Source organism: Lissotriton helveticus, chromosome 5_1, assembly GCF_964261635.1.
Source record: "Lissotriton helveticus chromosome 5_1, aLisHel1.1, whole genome shotgun sequence".
In the NCBI taxonomy this organism is placed as follows: domain Eukaryota; kingdom Metazoa; phylum Chordata; class Amphibia; order Caudata; family Salamandridae; genus Lissotriton; species Lissotriton helveticus.
Genome location: NC_136065.1, coordinates 231,332,137 through 231,357,367, shown reverse-complemented (window position 1 = coordinate 231,357,367; position 25,231 = coordinate 231,332,137). Strand labels below are relative to the sequence as shown.

The following is a 25,231-nucleotide window of genomic DNA, read 5'->3' as shown; positions in this document are numbered from 1 at the left end:
GGTCCCTGCTAGACAACGGGGAAACAGCTGCCCTCATCCTCCTGGACCTCTCAGTAGTCTTTGACACTGTATGCCACCGCACCCTAATACAGCACCTCAGTAACACCGGAATCCAAGGAACGGCCTTGGAGTGGATCATCTCATTCATCGACGGAAGAACCCAGAGAGTCCGCCTCCCCCTGTTCCGATCCGCGGCCACCGAAGTCATCTGCGGCGTCCAGCAAGGATCCTCGCTCAGCCCCACCCTCTTCAACGACTACATGACCCCCCTCGCAGCCATCGCACACCAACACAACCTTAACATCATCTCCTACGCTGACCACACCCAGCTGATCCTCTCCCTCACCAACAACCCCGCCACCGCCAGAGCCAGCCTCCAGGAAGGAATGAAAGACGTCGCAGAATGGATGAAGCTCAGCCGTCTGAAACTGAATTCTGACAAGACGGAAGTCCTCATCCTGGGACCATCCCCCTCGGCCTGGGACGATTCCTGGTGGCCCCCTTGCCCTGGGCACCGCCCCCAAGCCAACGGACCATGCACGCAACCTGGGCTTCATCCTGGACTCCGCCCTCACTATGACCAAGCAAGTCAACGCCGTCTCGTCTTCCTGTTTCAAAACCCTGCGCATGCTCCGAAAGATCTTCCGGTTGATCCCCACTGAAACCAGGAAAACAGTCACCCAGGCGCTAGTCACCAGCCGGCTGGACTACGGGAACACCCTCTACGCTGGAACCACAGCCAAACTCCAGAAAAGACTCCAGCACATCCAGAACGCTTTGGCACGACTCATCCTGGACATCCCCCGCCACAGCCACATCTCCGCCCATCTGAAAGACCTGCACTGGCTCCCCGTCAGCAAGAGGATCACGTTCAGACTCCTCACCTACGCACACAAGGCACTCCACGACATGGGCCCCAAATACCTCAACAGCCGCCTCTCATTCTACGCACCCACCCACCAGCTCCGATCCGCCAGCCTCGACCTCGCCACTGTCCCACGAATTCGCAAATCCACCATCGGAGGAAGATCCTTCTCCTACCTGGCGGCCAAGACATGGAACTCCCTCCCCACCCTCCTACAGCTTACCCAGGACCATCTCTCCTTCAGGAAACAACTCAAGACCTGGCTGTTCGAGCAGTAGCATCCCCCCCCCCCCACCTCCGAGCGCCTTGAGACCCTAGTGGGTGAGTAGCGCGCTTTACAAGTTTAATGGATTGATTGATTGAAAGTGATTCCTACATCGATCACATACTTTATTCCAGCAACCTTAGTCCCTGAATATCTGGTTTTAAAATCTTAGAGAATTTACTGAGTGACCACAATCCTGTTTGTATTTATTTTGGAGGGACACTCCTCAATGTACTAGAAGAAAGGCCAGACAGTGGGGTCCTAAAATGTATGGACGGTAATAGACGTCTAAAGTGGGAAAGGATGAACTCGGCCGAACTTTATGAAAAGATCAATAGGACATGTAACACTGAGTTATCCACCTGCGTATCTCCCATACCATCAGCACAGGAAATTTTATTAGCCTTTGAAGGTATAGTTACTAAAGTTGGGGGAATGCTAACAGTAGCCCCTACAGGCCGGATCTGTAATGCGCCAAAGTGGTTTGACAATGTTTGCTCTAAGGCAAGCCGTGACCTAAAGTCAGCCCTTAAGGCCAGTCCAAGGGACCAGGTAAACATCAGGGCAGCTCAGCTCGCCTATAAAAGGGCTCTGGTTAAACGCAAAGCAGAAGTAAAAGCGGCCATTTGGGAAAACCTGTTAGATCCAGAAATACTTGGTAATAGCTCTAAATTCTGGGGCATTATAAATACACCTCTCTTTGCTTCCACAGGTGATTCCCCCCTAGGTACCAACATTTCAGAAGATGATTGGGTCTCTCATTTTAGTTGTATTTTTAATAGTGATATACCACAACCTATATATGACAAAGGTGTCCCAGGTATTAAACCCTTGCGTTTCAACATTTGTGAGGTGGAGAAGGGCATCATGGGTTTAACCAGCAGGAAAGCACCCGGGCCCGATGGTGTGCCTCCGGACCTTTTTAAATCAAAGACATCCCTTTGGGCCCCCGTTCTCTCTGCTGTATTTAATGCAGCCGCTGACCATGGATGCCCAAAGTCCTGGGGGTTGTCCACAATAGTCCCCGTTTTTAAAAAAGGGGACCGTAACAGCACATCCTGCTACAGACCAATATCCTTAATTGATTCGGTCGTAAAAGTAGTAGGCGGTGTAATCCTGAATAGGCTAACAACCTGGGCTGATGAAAATAATATAATCTCTCCAATTCAATATGGTTTTAGACCAGGCCACTCTACCATCTCCCAGTGTCTCAACCTATATATGGTGTTAGGAAAATATACGGTGGCACGTCAGGGCACAGTCCATATGGCTTTCATGGACCTCTCTTCAGCCTTCGACTGTGTCAATAGGGGCAAATTATGGGAGGCTATGAGCAATATGGGGGTGGAGCAGACCCTGGTCAATTTCCTGGCGGATCTACACCAGGACACCCGAGCTAACGTGCGATATACCCAGGAACTGAAGGTGACCAGGGCATTCGGAGTACAACAGGGTGTAAGACAGGGTTGCATCCTGGCCCCGTTTCTTTTTAATCTTTACATTAATAATCTGGAAAATACCCTCTTAAAAACATGTGCTGATTATCCCTTTGTTGGACGTAAAGGGTTACCTGTTTTACTTTATGCGGACGACGCCGTTTTGTTGGCAAGGACCGCAAAAGGGCTCCAACTGCTGCTTAACACATTTTTTATATTTATGAAATCCCGTGATCTCTCCATTAATAACTCAAAATCTTTTGTTATGAATGTAGGTACAGCACATAAGAAGGAGTTTTCATTTCATGTAAATGGGGAGAAGATTCCCACGACTAAAAATTTCTCATACCTGGGGGTCCTGTTTGCTAACCAACTGAAATGAGGCCCCGCTGTACAGAAGAAAAAAGGGGAGATAACACGAGCAAATGCAGCAATTTTTAATTTTGCGAGGAAAATGGGGAAACTGCCAATTGCCGCTTTGTTAAAAGTATATCAGGCCAAGAGTGTGGCAATAGGCTGCTACGGAAGTGAGTTATGGGGGCACACGAATGTTAATGACTTGGTGGTAGCAGAAAATAATTTTTTGAAACAGCTTCTGGGGGTTCCAAGAGGAACTGCCAATTTTATAGTGCACGAGGAGTTAGGTTCCCCATATCTAGGTGATACCATTGCACTTCGGCCTTTACCATTCTGGCTAAAATGCTGGCTAAATAAGGACCTCCCATTAAACCACCAGCTCCTGAGAGAAGCACTGACATGGGAAACATGCTAAAAATCCCGTGGCTAAAATACTTGAAAAATTGTTTCACTGCATTGGGGCGTCCGGAACTCTTCTCAAATCCCGACTCAATTACTGTAACTGACGTAAAGTTTGTGAAAAATACTTTCTTTTTTTCACAGCTATCCCAGCGGGAGGAGGTGGACCTAAAGAAAAGCAGCAATAGAAATTATGTTGTCATACAAACTACATCATGTATGGAATCATATCTGACTTGGCCAATGTCGAGCTTTGACCGTTTTTTATTAATTAGGTTTCGGCTGAACCTCTTTCACTTACTGTTAGCCGTTCCAAGAGGCAGCCATCAAGGCCAAGTGTTACCTACCTGCGGCTGCGACTGTGTGTCTCCGCAGGATTTGGTGCACTTTTTATTCTTTTGCCCTTTTTATGATATTCCTCGGAGGGTTTACCTTAAGCCTCTTCTTAAAAGACTGAATTTTACCCAGATTAAACCTGCACTCTGTTACTTACAGCTGCTAAATAACGAATGCACTTTATTTGTAATCAGTTTTTTAAAATTAGCCCTAAAATTTAGAATCAGCATGGAGGGGTAATGCTTGACATTGTTGTATATATTGTTGTATATATTGACCTACAGATCAATTGTGTTTATTCCTGTGGACAATGTGCTTTCTTTTTTATTAATTTGTTTTTATGATGTATATTAAATTGTGCTTTTATGGTTGTTTTTTGCAAATAACTGAATAAAGATCTAATTGAATTGAATTGATTGACAAAGCACAATAAAAGAGACTACATTAGATGAACATTTCTGTTGCATTAAACAGTTAGCATGGAGAGGATGTGATCACCCGAAGACCATATACACTTATAATCGTTTATGGGTCATGTTCTTACCAGTTTGCGGCAGAGTAATGATACTGCTCTGGGGAAGTCCCTGGTCCAGGGCGAATCTTTCGAATTTCTCCAGCAGTTCAGGGCGAAGGGTCTTTGATCTTCCTACAATCAGAAATAGAAAAGCAAAAGAATCATGATTGTAGGTAAATTAAACCTCTACAACACATTCAGGTCAAGATACATTCACACTACAACATAAATACGCATGAACCAAAACCCCTGAAACTATCAAACGTGCAACATGCCTTCAAGCCGTATGGCGGCTCAGTCTTTGCCAACTCAACTGCACGTCCATTTAAGCTATACCGACATATCTATATTCTCTCACCATTCTAAATATCATCCTTCCTAATGAAGATAACGTAACCCTACCACAATCGCATGATAGAATGGTATCAAAGCGACGTAAAACGCAAAGACGTTTGGAAACATAACAATCTTCTGAATTTGAGCAATGGGCAACCATACTCCCCAACTGAATGAAATAAAGTGCAATGTCCCTCAGCACACAAATCCATACACATAATGGCCCATGCAGATTCATAACAGGATCTTGCAATTCACAATAAATGTAATCAGTTGCTAAACATGCATTAGCCTTCTTGGTCAGCCACTATTCAATATTACCCGCCTCTAAACAACACTCCAGACAAATAAATAGAAGTTTGGCTGACCACTTGGACTTTGATCACTGACAATGCCAGACCCGTAAAAGGCATTCAGATTCCCAGTATGTGGTGGTGTACAAATAATTGGAATGCGCTATACAAACACACTTAACATAATGTAACATCATTTTAGATTGGTTCCAGCGGGGAAGCAGATAAACTGCAATCCTTTCTTAGATACGCACCATAGAGGGTCACCATAGTGAAGAAGTCTGTTCCCTTGGCCTTGCGATTGTACACCAAAGCGTACTCGTCATAGTTGGTAGAAACTATGCGGATATCATGCTCGCTCCCCCAGCCTGCAAAGTGCATAAAGGAAATGACAGAGAGTAAATGGACATAGAAAAGCAAAGCATGAAACTGAACAGCTGTAACACACAGATGTATATGGAACCCAAAAAGGGCAGTCATCTGGCAAACTGGATCTAGCCCACTCAGAGAAATGCCACTGAGAAATAGTAATTTTGCCACTGCTCAAACTTGACTCTCTTATTTTAAAAATAAAAATAAGATTTTGCTAAGTATATCATATATTGTGCTGCTAGTGATGCCTTACCATTTTGACAAACCAAGCATGTGAGGGTTATCAGAACACCAAGAGCCTCTTTTAGATACTGAAGGGTAACAATTTGTGTTTTGGAAGAAGGTACAACACATTCCTGAAGGGCAGGGACTATCAACCTGCTCTACGGTTTTAAAATGCCATGTTCATAAACTGTGGCTTGTGCTGGATATTTAAAAATGTTAAGTTATTATATACACTGAAAAAAAACAAAGGTTGCAGGGACGTCATAGTTAAGCTCAGATTTCATTCGTACAAAACCAGTGAAATTCAGCAGCTAGAGTTAGTGAACTAACTATAACTTGCGCCCCTGCAATGCACTGCTTATGACCTAACATATTACATCACTCATGACATGGTCAGTGACATCACTCATGCAATCACTGATGGCATCTCAAATAACATCACTGATGGCACCATCCACTGACTGTGTGTTTTTAAAAAGCTTATGAGTGTTAAATATATATACACCAAGGTGTATTGGTGAATCATAGGGTGTATGAGTGCCTGTAAGGATGATTCAGTGGGTGTGGTACTGACTGTATAAGTGAGTGATTATGTGTCTCAGTGAATGTATGGGTGAGTAACAAGTTGTGTGAGTGTCTGTATCAGTGTGTCAGTTGGTGTCTAAGTAGCTGTATGGGTGTGTGAGTGGGTACATGAGCGGCTGTATGGGTGAGTGACTGGTTGTCTGGGTATCTGTATGAGTGTCTGAGTGGATGGGTGAGGGGGGTTGTGACTGCCTTATGTATGAGTGAGTGGGCAGGTCAATGGCTGTATGGATAGTGAGTGCATGTGTGAGGGGCTGTTTGGGTGGCTGAGTGTGTGTATGGCTGTGTCAATGAGTGAGTGGATGTATCAGTGGTATATTGGTGACTAACTGCATATGTGAGAGCCAGTATAGGTGAGTGTTGGAGTGTGAGTGGTTGTATGGGTTAGTGAGTGATCTTGAGAGTGGCTGTATGGGTGAGTGTGTGCTTGTGTCAGTGACTGTATAGGTGAATGAGTATGTGTTAGTATTTGTATGAGCCAGTGAGTGGGTGTTTGTGTAGCTGTATGGGTGAGTAAGTGGCTCTGTGATTGACTCTATGGGTGAGTGAGAAGATGTGCTTAGCTCTATGGGGGACTGACAGTGGGTGAGTGGCTATATGAGTAGATATGTCCGTGGCTGTATTAGTGAGTGAGTGGGTCTATGAGTGGCTTTATGGGTGAGTGAGTGAATGCATGTGCAGATCTATGAATCAGTGAGGGGGTATGTAATTACTAGTATGAGTGTGTGAATGGGTTTGAGAATAGTAGTGTGGAAGTTGGAGTGGGTGTATGAAAGGTTATATGGGGTGTGTCAGTGTGTCAGAGATTCTGTGGATGATGTCATCAGTGATGTCATTTGAGATGTCATCAGTGATGATATTATTGATGTCACTTACCATGTGATGAGTGATGTAATATGTGGGGTCATAAGCAGTGCATTGCGGGGGCGCAAGTTATAGTTAGCTGTGTAACTTTAACTCATGAGTTTCACTGGTTTTGTAAGAGTGAAATCTGAGCCCAACTATAATGCCCCTGTAACCTTGTTTTTTTTAGTGAATTTCTACTTTTTTTAAATGCTGATTCCTAACTATAACGTCCTTCTAACCTTTGCTTTTTAAAAGGAATTTCTAAGGTTTTTTAAATGCTAATTCCTAAATATAAAGTGACTTTTACCTTTGGTTTTTTCAGCAAATTTCTAGTTTTTTTAAAGTAATAGTTGCGTTGCAGAGTGGTGGAGAAAGGGGGTTGGGCCTCCAATCAGCTCGAAGGAATCCCGCTGTGTAGGGCTTACAGGAAGTACAAGGAGGGCTTCTTGGCCCCCAAGTAAAGTGGACTTCATTCCCCAACCAGTAGTGTGCAAGGAGGCGCGTTTTCAGAGTGGTGGAGAAAGGAGGCATGGCCTTCGAAGACCTCTTAGCAAACCCATTGTGTGGGACTTACTGGAGATAAAAGGAGGTGACGTTAGCCTCCAAGGACGTCCTTGGGGGCCAAATACCCCTCCTGTTACCTTCAGTAAGTCCCACAGAGTAGGATTGGAGAAATGTTGTCGGAGGCCATGCCCTTTTTCTCCACCACTCTGCAAACGTGCCTCCTGGGCCACTACTAGTAGGGGAATTAAGACACCATGGCTATTAAAGGTTCTTGGGGTCCAACTAACCTTCCTTTTACCTCCAGTAAGTCCCACACAGTGGGTTTGATGAGAGGTTTTCAGTGGCCTTGCCTCCTTTCTCCTCCACTCTGCAAACGCGCCTTCTGGTGCACTACTAATTGGGGGATGAGTACCCTTGCTCTTGAGGGTCCTTGGGGGCCAACTACCCCTCTTATTACCTCCAGTAAGACCCACACAGCTGGATTGCTGAGAGGTCATCAGAGGCCATGCCCCCTTTCTCCACCACTTTGCAAACACGCCTCCTGGTGCACTACTGGCTGGGGGAAAAAGCCCACTTTAGTCCCGAGGCCCTCAGGAGGCAAGAGCACTTCATCTCCCAACCAGCAGCGTGCCAGGAGGTGAATTTGCAGAGTGGTGGAGAAAGGGGGTGTGGCCTCAAAAGACCTCTCACTCAGCAATTCCATTGTGTGGGGCATACTGAAGGTAACAGGAGGTCTTGTTGGACCCCAAGGACCCTCAGCAGCAAAGGGGACTTTATACCCCAACCTGCAGCGCACCAGGAGGTGCTTTTGCACAGTGGCGGAGAAAGGGAAAGGGCCTCCAGCAAGTTGCTGGGTGTTTTTTTTTCACTTCCATTTTTTGTTTTGGGGAAGGGGGCTGCACAGCCACTCCTTCCCCGGGCCGATTTTGGCCCCAGGGACCCCATCCCCCACTGCCAGACCCTTTAAAAAAATGATTTTAAAAAGAAGGGAGGCGAGGTGAGGCAGCCCCCTCTTGGGCTAAATTTGGCCCAGGGGACTCCATCTCCCAGGGCCTGGCCACAATACTGCGTGCCCTGGTCCCACCCAAGGCACCCAGTCTTTTTTGTAGGGGACCGGGGGGGGAGCCTGAAGGCCCCTGTTGTCCCTGCAGGTTTCCTGCATCCTACAGGTGCCGTCATTGCTTTTGGACAGAGGGAGCTGCTGAATACCCAACTCCCTCTGTCCAAACGCAATTCAGTTCTGCTTCGAGGAAGCAGTAATGCTCCAGCCAAGACATAGCAAACTGCAATGTCCGAGGGGTGGCCACCCCGGTACACTGCAGGAGCCGTAGGGGTCCCCAGGGCCATTACTGTTTCCAGGAGGCAGGCTGCTTGCCCCCCCTCTTTTTACTTAGAAGGGCCTCCCCGGGAAGGTGTTTGGGCCCATGGCCATAAAGGCTCGGGATGGGGCCGTACGGTCCCCCCTCCCAATTTGGTATTTTAGCCCCGGAGAGGTGGTGGTCCCTGCCACCAGGGGGGTCCTTGAGGCCCCCAGTACAAATATCTAGGCCCGGGGAGGTGGTGGTCCCCAGCATAGGTGGGGGTCGTAAAGCCCCTCCAAATTCATTTAAAATGGCCCGAGGAAAGCGGTGGTCCATGGGGAGTCCGTGAGGCCCCCCATTTCTTACAAAATTACCCCAGGGAGGTGGTGTTCCCCGGGGCCCTGCGTGGCCCCCTATACTAAAATAAACCTCAGGGAGGTGGCAGTCTAAAGTGTATATAAATACTCTAGGAGGGGAGCCCCATATGCCCCCCTCCTATAATTATAAGTTGATCATGCTCGCTGGATTTAGTCCATTCAGGGGCCTATTACAAACAAAGCGCAGGAGCCCGTGCTTCATTATTTCAAAACATTTTAGTGCAGCCGTGGATCCAGCGCAACTCCCACCAAAAATGTTTTAAAAAAATACTTTTTAGGCCTTGCCTGTGGGACCACTCCCACCCCAAGAGGCCGAGGCCTAGGCCTAGGGGCCTAGGGGGTAAGGGTGTTTCTACTCTGTCCCCTTTTTTTAGGTCTCGCGACCTATCGATGCGCGCAAGCGCATTGAGGGAGCGAGAATTCAAGTGCTCAAAAAACTCCGGTTTTCTTTAAGTTCACGTGAATCACGTGAGCAAACAAGCACGCGCATTCACGGCCGCACAGCACATCAAAGGGCTTCGCCCAGCGTGCGCTCTGCGGCTTCTCCTCCCCTAACACGCTATCTCAGCTCTCCTGCCCCCGGCCGCACAGCACATCATCAAAGGGCTTCGCCCAGCGTGCGCTCTGCGGCTTCTCCTCCCCTCCGGCCATTTGCCACACTCCTTGATTTTCTGCCTCCGACCCCAGCACTTCTGGGCTCGTCCAGGCAGTGAGGGAATGGAATAAAAACAAGCACTGGCGTTGCCAATAGGTCTCGCATTAGGAAAGTTTATGTCATTTACAATACCAATAGGTTAAACTTTCCTAATGCGAGACCTATTGGCAACGCCAGTGCTTGTTTTGTTTTATGTTTTTTCCTGTGACTCGATCCAACTGAGTCATAAGATGGCTGTCAACACTGTTGGCAGCTAATCAGAACTCAGCACAAGACTGGGAGGGGGTCACGAATCCACCGCGTCTCTATAGATACACAACTGGAGATTTCTTTAAATAAGTTCAAAACTGCTGAACTGATTTACACCAAATAACAACAAGCATTTACAATGCAACGGTTTCGCCTTTGGAGAAGTTAGAGCTATTGGCATTGTAAATGACAAAATTTGTATTTATGTGTTGGTTTTGAAAACAGATAAATAAATGGCATCGTCATTTACATTGTGAACAACATTGAAGAGTGGTGAGATGCACACCATTTCTTTAACAGTCTTTTTAATGTTCGTACTGGTTCTCTATTTCAGCTTATTAAGGCGTGCAAGCACAGATTTGCGCCCTGTCCCATTGCGCTTTTCAATGAAACCATAACACTAAGGAACCCCATTCAGGAACCTTTCCGGCTGCACAGCCAAACCTGGACTGTGTGAATCCAATAAATCAAATGTTCCCATGCTTTTCTTTGTACTTCTTTTTATACCGTGTCGTTTATCAATTTTTCACTTCATTGTTATCGATTTATTTTACGCATGCATCTGCCATGCTCTAAGTGATGACTCGAACACAAATGGAGCGTACGTTTCCACATATCACAGCTTTATTTGCATCACCCAATGCATTTCGGGAATTTACATTCCCTTCGTCAGGGGTATCTACAAGGCAAAAATATCAAGTACCACCATCAGTATGCTGTTGCTTTGCTGATTTAAATGAAAAGCATTCATAAAACATATTGGTTACATTTAATCAAATTCCTCGATTTTACATCTTTATCATTATTGATTTCGAACATTTTAAAAATGTTTACCATTATCCTATTCCTCATGTACCTTATCCCCAACTGCACACCCCCACCTCTATTTTACCCGCTCTATTCACCCCCACTGGCCTGGGTTTAAAACATCCATCCTTAATGCCCTCATTACACAACCTCTTCACAAGAGGTAGTCCCTCCATTACACTGAATATCCCCTTCATACTAACTAATCTTCCCTCCACTCACCGTGGCATGCTAAAAGATTTCTTAAAAGACGACTTCCCAGAGTCTTTCGAGACCATTAGTCGCTCAGTTACCACCACATTGCTGCATCCTCACGGCGTGCCGAAGCACACTTCTCTGTTTAAACAGAAACCTCATTGGTTTCTCCGAGTTAACCAAACTGTATATCTCCCTTTGATTTAATTATCAACAGGTGACCGGTGACATATGCAACCGCGGTACCTAAACTGGGGTGCGGATTCCATGCCTCTCTTTCCTATTCTAAATGCCCAAAACTACGTATCCCAACATGCCACTTATCCTGAACTTGCCCATTCGAAACAATTCATCCCCAAACCCAGTCATCAAAAAGGTGAACCCCCATCATTGAAATCACTAAATTGTAGTTCTGCTACGTATGTAAACTGATTCAGAAGGTGATCTTTTAACTTTGAGGATTTAACATTATGGCGTGCATGTAAAAAATTATTCGTAATCTTTCTTTTCTTAAAGTCTTTCTTTTCTTTAAAAACAGCAATCATTTTCCCTTGTTCTGAACAGACCATTACTGACAGGAAACGTCACTCCAAAGCTGTTTTTGCATGTTTGCAGACAATCCCATTTCATTCAGCGTTAAACCTCGAATGATCGTCATTTTGTCAACTTGATTGGGTGCAATCTCTCCGTGGGACGGAAAAAATTGTGAACAACATTGAGATTCACATCCAAGGGGCCTGCCAGAGGTGTCCTAGAGCTGCCCTATGGCCTGCAGTCTGAAGAAGCTGATTGGTTGCGCCACTCTCAGCATTCCAAGGCATTGCCAGCCAAGGCAAGCTAAGCTATCCTCATTGCCAGCCCACCAGTAGGGGGCAGCAAATACCATTACAATTCTAGGAGGAGCTGCAATTACACTATTTTTGAGAGGGATGTAGGAGACTATGGCACCCATATGGTTAGGTTTGTATAATTATGAATATTCACAGGAGAAATATGTGCTAATTGAATTAATAGCAACACATGAAGAAAGCCGATGCATCTCCAGAAAATGATTTGAGGGCAGAACCGCGTCCTAGCACTATGAAAGGTCCGAATTAGAGGAGTCGTGAATGAATGAACACATACAGTGCCACGGTCTGCATTGCTACTATCGGAGAATATCTGAACCGTAAACCTAAACAGCCCCGCAGGCAAAATGTCAAATGGCTGAGTTTGTCACGGAAGAACAAAAAGATGTGTTTCAACACCAGCCTTATCTTATCTACCAGGTATGAGCTGCAGGGACTGGCCCTTAACTCCTAATGCATAAAAGAGTTCACATAAAGGAAGTGTTATTCACTACAGCACGGATCCAAAGTGCATCCTCCACCGCCACCAGGGGGCCTAATAAACACGCTTTCAAGTGTCTGCAGGCTCTGGAGACAGGAAGAGTCGATCGACCCTTTTGTTTTATAGCGCTTTACACGAGCACCAGTTATGTTACACAGGTATACATTCATTTGGTAGGCACGGGAGATTAAGTGATTGGCCAGGGAAAATAGGATGTTGAGCCGAGACTCGTACCTGGTTCTCCAGTTACAAGGTCGGCAGCTCTGACTGTTATGCCACATCCCCTCCTCTCCATGTCAGGCGCAGGTGACTTGCAGCCCAGGTGACCTCATGGAGGTTTGACAGCAGGAGCGGATTGGCCACTTCTACCCTTGTTTGGTCTGATAAACCTCTAGAAAAGACACCTCACCATTGACTTTCACCTGACACCTCTCCTACGGACATCATCACCAGGAGGCCTGCATCTCTCAGTCCCGCAGCTGCGCACATCTGTCATGGGCAGTCGGTGCGCCATCGGTCTAAAATGGCGTCCCCCACACCCTACAACCTGCCTCAGACTCTCATCGCCCTGAGACATTTCTTCACAGACATGTCTGCCGTGGGGCCGCGCCTTGCCCCCGAGAAACGTCCAAGTCTACACGGGCCGCTCAGCGCGCATTCTTTTCAGGCCTTGACTACAAACAGCGGAAGCGCTCACAAAGTGCATGACAAATACCTTCTAAGGAACCGTGCATTAAGCAAGTGCACAAAATGACAATGGCCTCCGGGGAGTGGAGGAATTTTCTCACAAACACCGAAGGCCCCTTCGCTCACGGTGACAGATTGAAGAGGTGCTTAAAAAGCAAGTGCACAAAACGACAATGGCCTCCTAAGAGTGGAGGAATTTTCTCACAAACACCAAAGGCCCCTTCGCTCACGGTGACAGATTGAAGAGGTGCTTAAAAAAAAACAGAAGCCGTAAAAATAAACAAGTCAGGCCCGGGCCGCGCTGTGATTGGCTGACGTCACGGGGGTGTCCCGGGCCGGCAGCCAATCACAGCGCGGCCCGGGAAATGACGTCACGGGGGTGTCCCGGGCCTGCAGCCAATCACAGCGCGGCCCGGGACACACGGCAACAAGGGGCGGGGCTTAAAAAAGCTCAAGAAACGCCCCCGATTCGCGTTTTCCCCGAGAAAGCGCGATTGACAGCCTCTGTCTCCCAATGGCTAGCCTCCATTTATGGAGCTAGCCAATGAGAGACAGAGGTGGGTCATCGATCAGATATAGAACTCAAGAGGTTTTTTAGCGCATGCGCACTACGTGCGCACTTGCAGGCAAAACCTAAAAAGGAACATCCCTGAACTAACATCTACCTTTCTGCCAAATCTGGTGTAATTCTATTCAGTAGTTCAGCTGTAGCTGTGTCTAAAGGTCCTATGGGAATTAACATGGGGAAAACATGCTTTTAAGCACCCTCTGGCTCTCGGTCCCCACTTGATGGATCACCCCAAAACTTTCAGGACAGTAATCACACTGTGTGCCCCGGGAGCAAGCTCCACCGGTACCCAAGAAGTGGCTCCTCCCACACCTGGGCTATGAACTCAAGCTGTTTGTGGGCAGGGGTTTTCAGAGATGCACTCCTACTTATTAGTAGTAAGAGGGTTCTCTGCCTGTGCTGTGGTTGCTTTTAGTATATGATCAGTGAGCTCCTTTTTTACCTGTAGAGTGGGGCCCTAGTGCACCCAAGCACTTAGTGGCTTTAGTAACAAGCCAGTAAGCATTTCCCCTACCTGGGAAGTTAGCCCTCATTATACCTGTTCAATACAGTCCTTAAACCTCTGCTATGAAGACGCTTTCCTTGTGCATCCGTTGTAGGGTCCTCCTGCAATAAGACCCCTTTACATCTGAGAAGTGAGTCCATCCCAAACCTGGGCTAGAAGTTCTTCTTGTACATGGTCGGTCAGTACCGGGGTCTGCACACATGACACCACTTCCGATTTAGGCATGAGACTTCCTCCATTCCAATCTTAGTTAATGGGGAAACTAAATTCACACGATTTTATTTCTTCACTTATTCCTCAAAGATGTTCCCAAATGTTGGCATTTATGGTCACGAGGATATGGCCAGAACATATAAAACCATGACTTTAGATGTGAGACTGTTTCTAAGTCGGTGAAAACTGCACAAGTGAAAACCATAGTTCCTTAGATAGAATCACAATAAACACAGTCCATTCACTTGTGCGTAAATACAATGAATGTAAGACTGAGGGCCATATATACAATGCAGTGGCAGAGAGAGGCGTTAGCCTTCCTGGCTTAACGCCTCTCTCCGCCACTTCTGAAACGCAAGGCTGCACCATATTTACAAGAATGCGGTGCAGCCTTGCGTCCGACTGCGCTAAGTTAAGTAATTTAGCGCCAACACAGACACCCTTGCACCATAGTGCAAGGGTGTCTGCGGGCAGGTGAGGATTGTTTATGTGTAGGAAGGTGCCCATTCCTGCAAATAAACAATTCTAAAATGCCATTCTGTCACTTTCATGTGTGCTGCTTCATGCAGCACACATAAAAGTGACAAAATTGCATGTTTCTTTAAAGATTGTTTATGTACAGGACGGGACACCTTTCTGTACATAAACAACCTATTGCAATTTGCTTTTTCCATGTGTGCTGCACATGGCAGTACAAGTGGCAAAAGCAAAAACGAGAAGAAATAATGCATTTCTCCTCATTTCGTCAACTTAAGACCAGGATTTACCTCGTCTTAGTTTTGGCGCTGCCTCCTATGTGCGCCAACCTTGTACATAGGGGGCAGCGTCAAAATAAATGGGTGTTGCGATGGAACGCCCACCGCAACACCCACTGCCCACCCCTTTCCCGCTAACATAGCTTGAAAGGGAGCCTTATTTACAAGGCAGCGTTAAGCCACGATAAGTGGCTTAGGGCCAGATTCATCAAGCTTAAATCCGCTCGCAGAGGGCCAGATTCTGAGAATCTGGCCCTTTGCGAGCGGTATTTTTGCATTTGGGATGCATCATCCCAAATGCAAAAATCGCTAATTAAGAATTCGTTAAATTGCGATTCTTTGCATTTAAGGAATCTCAAATTGAGATTCCTTAAATGCAATGCATGAAAGTGAAAAAAATAGCAAATTCGCTATTGGGGCATGCAAATTACCATGAAGTACATCTTCGTGGTAATTTGCAAAAACTTTGAAAAATGCACTAAAGTGCATTTTTCAAAGTTTCATGTTGCGCACACACATGCCCTAAGGGCATGTGTGTGGGCAACATATGTGCACACATCAATTTCAGGGGTGCAACAGGGTGTCCTTTGGACACCCCTGCACCCTTGAAATCGCAATCTCAATTTGCGAATCGCTAATTGCGATTAGCAAATTGAGATTGTCTCCCCATTCATTCCTATGGGCCTCTAGGCCCTTAGGAATGAATGGGGAGATATTCCTTAATTGCGACTCGCAATTTGCGAGTCGCAATTAAGGAATTATTAGAAATCGGAATTTTTGTAGTGATTTCTTGATGCATAGCATTTTGCTATTCCTTAATAGCGAATCGGTATTTTTCGCTATTGAAGAATAGCAAAATGTGTTCTTGATGAATCTGGGGGTTAATGCTGCCTTGTAAATAAGGCGCGGCCCCTATCGCCCCCACAATGTCGGTAATAGGGACGTTGTGGTGGCGGTAGGAGCTTGTACATATTCCCCTGAGTGCATTATTCATAAACTTTAACCTTGAGATACCATACCATACTGTTGGTATCTCATTCCAGTCAGAGCACAGTGGACCCCGCTGGTGCACCAGGAACCGAATTCTATTGGGCGTGTGTCACTCTGTCCATTCTCACAGGACACTTACGTGGACTGGTGGCGCGGAAACGGCCAGGCTGCTCTGTCTTGATGAATGTCATGCTTCTGGTCTCACACCGGTCAGCCCTAAAATGTATAAGCAAGTTCAAGAAAGAAATGATCAATGCACTGCAATTACCTCTTGAAACACAACTTCCCTGTCAAGTAACAAATCAAAACAATTGTTTTTGTTTACCATTTGCTTTCGACCAATGACATTCGCAAACCGAGAGAGGTACTCTACCTTTATTTATCATAATTACACTTCAATTGTAGTGTTACTCTGTTGTGGTCCTTGTTTGAAGCCAAAACAAAGCCACCAGATTTGCATTATTTACTACGCTTCGACCACTACGCCTTGCTTCTCTTACATATCACTTAGCCTTGCCTGCAGTGAAATGTCCAAGCACCTAAGTTTCATTTTTTCCTTAATCTATCCTAAACAGTATCAAAAACAAATGTTTCTCTTATAATTAATTTAATTTAGAAGATTCACACAATTTACATTTAAAATACACTTTCCCACAACATGTTGCTTGAATGGGGCACCCCGCCCCCGTCTCCCACAATATGTTGCTTGAATCCGCTGTAGACATTGTCTGGTCCTGGGATCAAATTTAAAATTCAGAAGGTTTGTTTATGTGTTGTGCACTTTTTCGTTTCTATCTGCCTTTTCCTTTGGTGTCAATTTGACACTGCCCTGGTGCAATGAAGAGGCAATGCACGTCGTGGTGGCTCTTGCTTCCAGTTCCAGACTGCTCATATAGGCACTCTTATGCAGCATTGCCAATATTCACAGGTTCATGACAGCCCCCACGCCTCCCCCCCTCGCGGCTAGGGAGGGGGGCCCTTAGTGGCACCTCGCGCGGGAGTCGACAACTTCTGGTCCAGAGGGTCAAGGGGGAAGAGGGGGCATCTCATGGAAACAGGGAAGGTCGGAGGGACGTCTCCAAGGTGCGCTGGCGACCCTCCTAGAACAAAGGGGATAAAAGGCCGGGGTCACGAGGGGGAAGCCCTCTTTGTCCCTTCACTGCGGTGTCTGGCGGATCAGAGCCACAAACAAGTTACCCAACCATCCCTTAGATTAGAGGTTTGTCGGAGGAGTGGCGGGGTCCGCGGTCCCGGGCAAGAGACATGGCAGGGGCTCCGGGTTGGGAGGACTGTCTGATCCTGAAACAAACAGGGCGGGCTGTCTATGGGGCTCCAGCTGGCGGGAGAGGGGGCTGACCTGCTGGTGGTCCTGGACTCTCCGGCCCTACCCGAGATGCCGGCGCTTGTGGTAAGCAACTTTGAGGGAGCTGGCACGCAAGAAAGGCGCCAAGCAGTGCTCTTGTGGCCGCGTCTAGGGGATAGACGACGGGTAGTTATCCCAAAGGGGAGCTGTGCAGAATTGGTTGTGGCCTGCTGGCGTAACACGCAAAATAATTGGTTGTGGACTGCTGGCGCACACACATTAAGTGTGGTTCTGGAAATTCAGAATGTAAATACAATATATATCAACCTTGGGCTTAATTATGTATTTCACAAGCCTATTGCCTTTATCAATATGTGTTGAGTTGAAATTTTAATAAAGATGGTCGAGAGTTGACTCTGCATCAACAAAGTAAATATTGCGTTTTTCTGAAGTTAATAAAGACTACGCAGTGAAGACCACTTACTTGCCTGGTTTACTTTGTGGGGGGGTGTAACAAATGGGAGATGTGGGCGCTATGGATGGGGCGAATCGCACGCGGTATGCCCACTATGCGTGGGAGCTCATCCAGTTGGGTTTTTCTTTGGGATTGCAAGGACTGCAAGTCCCAGAATTCAAAGTGAGGAAGCCTTGACTTGCTGAACTACTCGCTAATAAAAAATTGTACACTCCAAATTGGGTGTCTTGTTCAAAACATCTTTTTGCAGCAGATGCGGTCAGACGTTTTTAATGCTTTAATCACAAGCTTCTTTGTTCTGTTTTCTGCTGTGCATGGTCGTGCACAGTGCGTGAAACAAGTGTCCTTTCATTTTCGACCTAATATTTCTTAGTGTACCATAATTCTAATCCTGGGCAGGCTGGAACAATGCAGCCGGTGGTACTCCCTCGCTTTAGAGCAGAGTGTGGGGTCATGCTTTCACCCCAATGGCACCCTTTTATTGCATAGAAATATATTTTAATATTCTTAACGTGCTGCAGGTCATTCATATTATGTTTTTATGCATTTGTAAGCCCCCAAAACAAATCTGCAAATGTGCACTATTGAATTCACATTTGACTACAAGTACAAAATATTACAGCTGATACCGGAGCTCCCAGCTGGCATCAGTTCATAATTTCGACAACATGCATGATTATCACACATTTGTGTCCAAAAACATAGTCTAGAGCATTATATCGAGATGCAGGTAACATCTGCCTACTTATATCTCTATACTAAAATATTTACATATTCCACCCTCAACCCCAGGCATTGCCAAAGCCAATAGATTTCGCCTATTCGAAATCTATTAGCTTTTTCAATACTTTGTTACATGTTGCACAGCAGCTCAGCTTGTGGAATATGGCTTAACCCCTTCCGTGCGGCCGCGATTCCCCCCGTGTGCGGCAGCCGCACAAACAGGGCGGGGCCGTGACGAACCCCAGCTGTCATCAGCACACGAGCACCGTGGAGCGTGACGGCTGGGGTTCGTCACCAGCATGGAAGGGGTTAAAGTAAATAAATGCTATAACACAGTCAAAACTGGACACATCATAGCACTTTTTGTTTTGTTACTTTAAGCAAGGTTTTACAGCAGTAACGAGTAACAGCACAACATATTGCCCTTCTCATAAACAAATCATGACACTTTAACTGAGTTTCAGTAACTTATATTGCACAACTGCTCACCAAGGTACAATTTACAACAAAAACAGCTTATTATTAATCACACAGGCGAAACGTATTGCATTTACTAATGCTTGTTAGCGGCTTGTGACTGTGGTTCTCCCAGCTCATAGAATTGCTTACACACAGATTGACACTGAAGGTGTGTGGGTTACCTGGGGTAGGTTGAGGTGAGCTCCAGGGCGCCCTCTGCAGTCTGAGTGATGATGGAGGTGCACATGGTTAAGGCGTCCTTCTTGTTCAGGAACCACCTAGAATTGGACGCCAGGCCTATGCTGTACCATTTCCCCACAAGCTGTGGAGAATTAAAAGTAAAATGAGAGCCATGTTTGTGGTTTGCTTTGATTGAAAAAAAACTTCAACTCGGAATCAAACACAAAACTGACCAGTAAGCAAGTAAATATAATGCATTGATGCAACAAGTTCCACTGAGCCATACTTGTAATGCCTTGTGCTCTCTATCATTGTCTTAAGGGGCATTTTTTTACTCGCACATTCGCAGAGCTACGGAAGTCCCACATGAGAGGCAAAGTGAGTGACGGCCGAGTCCGTCCAATGAGGGCATGCAGCAGTGCTTTCTACACAGATTCCTGGTCAGCCACTTGGATGCTGCTACGGGCACCCTAGGTGCTAGTGAGCCCGCGACTGTATCATGTGTATCTCTTTTGAAGAGGCACTTCAGAGACCTTGCGAGATAAAGCATCCACCTCATGTTATGTTTACACTGGTTTAACCTAACGAGATGCAGTACTTACCTGCAATCCGATCACTGGTTCAGTTAACCACCAAGCAGATCACTTGAAAACTGATTCGGATGGGCATATTGATATTATTTTGCTACTTTACAAAGAGATTCATATGTGCTAAATGGATCAGTGCCAGGATCAACAGCTTTTGACAATTCAAACCAATAGCTCTTTGGACTGTGGGATTTTTAATCCCGAACCTATAAGGGTAAAAGCAAAACTACAAGTCCCACAATGCAAAGTTGCACTGACTAGTTCAGGGCCACATGAAGGTGCCACAAATTACTTAGGGTCACTTGGCATCTATGCATTGTCTCCAGCAGGGACTTGAGTTCCATTTCAGCATTCAAATTGACCGCTGATTTTCCTGTCCAGGGACTGACTCCTTCAATAAGCAATACTTCCTCCCCTACTGAAATGACACACACACACGCTCTGTTGGAATTGCATGATGTTCTTTCTTGTATGGTGAGGAAGCGGGTGGGTGGATCTTGTGAGGTGGGCACAAGATGTGAAAGGAAACTGTGTGGTGGAGGTGAAGAGTGATGCAGTATTGTGGAGTTGAGATCTGAGGCAGGCAGAATGGTGATGAGGGCAGTGTGGTAGAGGTGAAAAGTGATAAGGGGTGCTGGATGTAGTTTTGTCTATTGGCGAGGTGAGTTGTGCTGAGGTGGTGAGTCATGGCTGAGGTGACTGGCATGGTCAAGCTGAATGATTTGCTGGAGGCAAGCTGTGTGGAAGTGGTGCTTCGCAAAGTAGAAGAAACTTATTCAGAAAGGCAGAGGTAAACCAAGTGGTGGTTGGGTTATGGTGTGGCAGGGCTGATTCAGGAGGTAAGTGGTGTGGTAGAAGAGTATGTGGCTGCAGTTTATTGGAGGTGAGCCATGTGGAGGAGCTGTCGGATGTTCTTTCTGTAATGGCGGAGATCAGCTGTGAAATCGAAAGAAGTGGGGATGAAGTAACTGGTATTGTGGAGCCCCCTGATGTAGTTTCTGGTATTTTAACACATGTGCGGGGCTGTGGTGGAGTTTGGTTTAGGGGATTGGTGTAGTGAACCGGAACATATGGCGAAGTGGGGTGCAGTACGGCTGTAAAGAGGGTACAATGTCTCCTTTTTGTCGGCTTAGATTTTGGGCAAGAACCAGAAGATAGACCATGTATGTGATCACACGTTTGTTTATTTGGAAGTTTCAGATAGCGCTGTGTGTTGTCTGGTGGATACTTCAGACCACGGTACAGCTGGCAATGGATCTTCTGCACTGTATAAAGCAGGAGTCCACTTGTCCACGAGGCCAGAACACTAAACAATATTCCTCACCAACTACCACCAATTCTGTGATCTAGTCAAAGCTTGCCTGAATATATTGGGTTTTTCTGCCCCACAGTGGAGTCATTGAGCTGGGGGTGCTTCTATTGAGCCGGGTGGCAACACCACCCCAAGTTATTTCCACCCTCCTTACTCAGATGGTGTGGTCACAATAGTGTCACCATGCCCCACCATCCACGCACATGCTGTGCCGCAGATGATGGCCTGCGCTGACATCCTAGTCTTATTGATCTGGAAGGTAACATTAAGCAGTAAGACTCTTTCAAGTTACCCACTCACCACCCATTCAGTTTCAGCTGTTCTTCTGTCGTTGCTTTGCTTTAACTATTGTAGGTGAGGGGTGGTACCAGAGAAACACCTGGTTGCACTAACTTGACCAGTATACAGGAGAGGACCAGGTAGAATCAATGAAAGGTTAAAGTTAATGTATATAAAAATGCAAGTGTCCACCTTAGCAAATGGGTTTATGGCATTGGTAGTAACCGGCTGATCGGAAGAGGGTCTGGGGAAGGGTGCTGGTTAAACCCCACGGCAGCCAAAGGGGCAGCAAGGAGCTATCAGGGACTATAAACTCGAGGACACCCTTCAGGAAATCTCCAGACGCACACCGATCAGGGGTTATTTCTCTCTTTTGAAAATGTGTAAATATTGTTTTTTATTATTTCCAAGCCAAAGATGTAGCATCTTTGTCTCCTAAAGGCTTCGGTTTTGTGTCTCAAAATGAATGCATGTGCCAGAAGTATGATAAACATCTTTGACTAGGAGTGGTGGGTAGGAAGTGGCAGCTGGGCAGTTGCCACCACCCCTTCCAGTACAGTAAGAGTTTCCTGAAGTGCATATGTTTGGGTTCTGCCTTCGAGGTCTGGTTCAATGTTCCACAGCTTTGGGCCTTAACCTCCTTGTGATCTGCCTCTGTTCTTTCGACTCTCGAAGGCCTGTTGAGTGATCCGATGCGATGTAGAATACCGGAGAGCAGCTTGGGATATAGTGGGAAACAAGGTGCTGTCTATATCCCAGACTTCTCTTCCAGTATGCTTTATGAATCACACAAAGAACTTTACATTTGATTCTCTGCTCTGCAGGCATTCTGTGAAGTATTTGCAATGCTGGCTTTACATGGTCCTACTTCTGGAGGTTTAGACATAGTCTTGCTACAGGCTTCTGCAGTTGATGCTCTAAGGAAGCATCCCGTTGTGTGCTCCCAGAAGAAAGCAGTATCTCCCACCCATGCCTGGCCTCACAGAACAGCTGCACCCTCCTCCCCTCACATTCTCCTACACCAAAGCGGAATCCCAGCCTGCTTCCATAAGTAAACTGCTTCACCTGCCTCATTGCAAAGCAGGGTCTGTTCCCTGCTCTCATAAGAAAACGGTTTCACATGTCTGAAGACTTATAGTAAGGCATGCTCGCCTACCTGCCATTAACTCATAAAAAGAAAGCACGCATAAAAAAAGCTGTATGCCCTGGTATGGCCACATAAAAATCAGCACCTTCTGCCTACTTCCACAAGATAGCTGTATCCCCTCTCTGGGTCTACATGGTAAAGTAGCATCCTCTGCTCGACCCCTAGCAAGGTGTCTCCCAGGTTAGCTACTCACTACTACACAGGTCAGTATTATTACTACTTGCTGTCACATAGTAGAATGGCAATCCAGCAACTCCAAAGAAAAGCAGCAACATCTATGAGCTGCTAAACACATCTTATGCCATACAGTAAAGACGTATTACCTGCCTGCAACTGTGACAAAGCGGCACCGCTTACCTGCAAGTGCCACCCCAGTGTGCAGCAGCAACCCTGTCTTCATCCTTGGCCACAAAGTGCATGCTGGCAGCACTTATAGTTCACATCCAAAGATCTCTGATTGGCTGATCTCGAAGAGTCCCCAAAGGAGTGTAAGAGAGATGGTGGGACGTTAACCCATACTGAATACCCCTGTACCTGTCCAGATGCTCCTGGACAGTCCTGGACTGTGCCTGTGCAAGCAAACCTAGTCCTCTCTACTGACGTCATATTTTACTGCAGTAGAACATGCTCTGCTACATGCTTAATCTGTAATAAAAAAAAGGTGGCGTGCCTACAATCGCAAAAATATCTGTAAAAAAATAAACTGTTGCAAAAATCAAATTAAAAGTAAATTAAATAAAAGCAAAGATCGGTCTACCATTAAGAGTACAGAATTGGACTACTTTTGTGCATTTGAGCTAAGTGAAATGAGCCAAAGGGCTGAAGTGGGCTAATTGTTGCCCGAATGCTGTATGTTGTGGTGCACACACACACTCACACATTTTTATTATTAAATATTTGAAAAATATGAGGCTGGTGAGTTAACTAGGCCAGACAAAAAAATAGGTACTGGCTTACCCATGCGTTGCCCTATATATCACATAATTGTGCAGAGATGTCCTCAGAGGGTACAGTTAGAACAGGAAGGGCTTATCTATTTGAAGCTAAAATATATACATATGTATACATCACAGAGCCACAGAGATGCCAAACTGCAGCCATCACAATGGGGTCTTCGGCAGCTGACTTCATCTCCCTTTCGTCAGCAAACTACAGGGGACTTCCACAAAATTTTACTTTTGTGTTTTGAGACAAACTGACCCAGAAGTTTCACTATGGATACAAGGTGTATTTTGGTTTTCAAATGTAAGAAATTGCAAAAAAAATGCATGATATCGCGGTTGGCATTATTACCAAGCAATCATATTTTTGCTGCTTGTCAGTCACTTCGTTTTCGTGTTTTGCCTCATTCTAATTAGAAGCGCCCAGCAAAATTATTAATATGCCATGAAGTTCAAGAGAAAAAAAAACTTATTTACAGCTAGATTTCGACTCCAAGCCGTATCATCAATATTGTAATATTTAAAATTATTTAAAATGTTTGTCTCGAGGTATGGCTGGAAAATCCAAAGAACACTGAGGAAGAAAAACTCAAAGCAACTTAAGTGTGCAGGTTGCACTAAAGCAGTAATTACCTTGTCATCCTGGAATTCAGGCTGCACGGGCACCTCGGCGTAGGCCTGCAGGCAGCAGACAAGGGCCAGCCCCAGGCTCAGTACGGTGGCCTGCATGTTTCCCTGTCCGGCGCGCGGATACTGCGAGGGATGGCGCTGCGGGTCCTTGGAGAGGTCTGCGGCCTCGAGCTGTGAGTCAGTAAACGATAGAAACGGAGCCTGCACGAGCCGACAGAGCTTGAAGTCTGACGGGGCCAGGCGGTGTCAGGCGCCTATTTATGGGCGTAGCGCGCACAACACCCCCCACTGTGCGTGACTCCGGCTCCAGCTGCAGACCAGCCCTGCTCCCCCAGTCCCCAGAAGCCGCTGGGCAGTTCCAGGCCCAGAGTGCTTGAAATGCACAAATCCTGGGGTGAGTTGGCCCCCCTCGGGGTGGGCGGGAGAGAGAGGAAGCTGCTGGCAGGGCAGATTAACATTCTACTGGCAGGATAACTCTAGAATATTTGTACAGTTGAATAAACGTTCAAAGAAAATAATAGGTGTCCTCCCCGGCGTCCACCTCCCCACCGCGTGAGTATTGACAGCCACAGGGACTTGCGTTTGAGGTTTTGATAAAGGTCGCTTTTAATAAGGGGGTGATGGTAAAGCTGACACTGCATCCTCGGCCTTCTGCCTTACACAACAGCAGTGTCCCTCGCTACAAACGAACAGACTGTATTCACTGTAACTCTACCCCTCCCATCGCCCTCCAAACAAATCAACAGCCCGCTTTAGGCTATGAAGGCTCCGCCATTCGCATTTTTCTTATTAACTACTTTTAACTTTTCCTGGCTTACCCGGCTCTACATGACATAACGGCCTCCACTTGTCTTTCTATTCCATCTTTTTTTTAGGGAATTCAGATCTGTCTTCTCCCCAGCCTACATCCCCCTCTGTATGCTTCTGCTACACCTTGGTCAGTGGAGACAAATCATCTGGCCCTTTACGCAGCTGCAGTGTAGGAAAAGCCCTAACCCTTTCTTCCTCATACCGCCTTTTTCTAGCCCCCCAAAAGAGACATTTTGATGTTCATTCTGTGTTCCGCAACCCAGCTTTAAACCTGGCAAGCCATATCTTGTCACTACCCCATGGTAGGTTTGGGATCAAGAATAGGCACCCTGTTCTGGAAAATATGGAAGCCATGGTTGGCACGCTATGGGTTGTCGCTCTCTGATTCACAGTGATCTCTTGCGAAGGATTTGTGGGTTAT

General features: G+C 46.3%; 1 protein-coding gene across 1 annotated transcript in view; it reads right to left on the bottom strand.

Moving 5' to 3' along the window:
* Positions 1–24,282, bottom strand: part of LOC144753071 (lipocalin-like) — a 42,193-nt gene extending 17,911 nt beyond the window's left edge. The window contains exons 1-5 of the mRNA XM_078640861.1: positions 24,004–24,282; positions 19,107–19,246; positions 16,104–16,180; positions 5,056–5,169; positions 4,203–4,304 (exon numbers count right to left, since the gene is read on the bottom strand). Coding sequence (XP_078496987.1) covers positions 4,203–4,304; positions 5,056–5,169; positions 16,104–16,180; positions 19,107–19,246; positions 24,004–24,099 — 529 coding nt within the window. The 5' untranslated portion in view covers positions 24,100–24,282. The remainder of the gene's footprint in view (positions 1–4,202; positions 4,305–5,055; positions 5,170–16,103; positions 16,181–19,106; positions 19,247–24,003) is intronic.
* Positions 24,283–25,231: the final 949 nt, after the last annotated feature.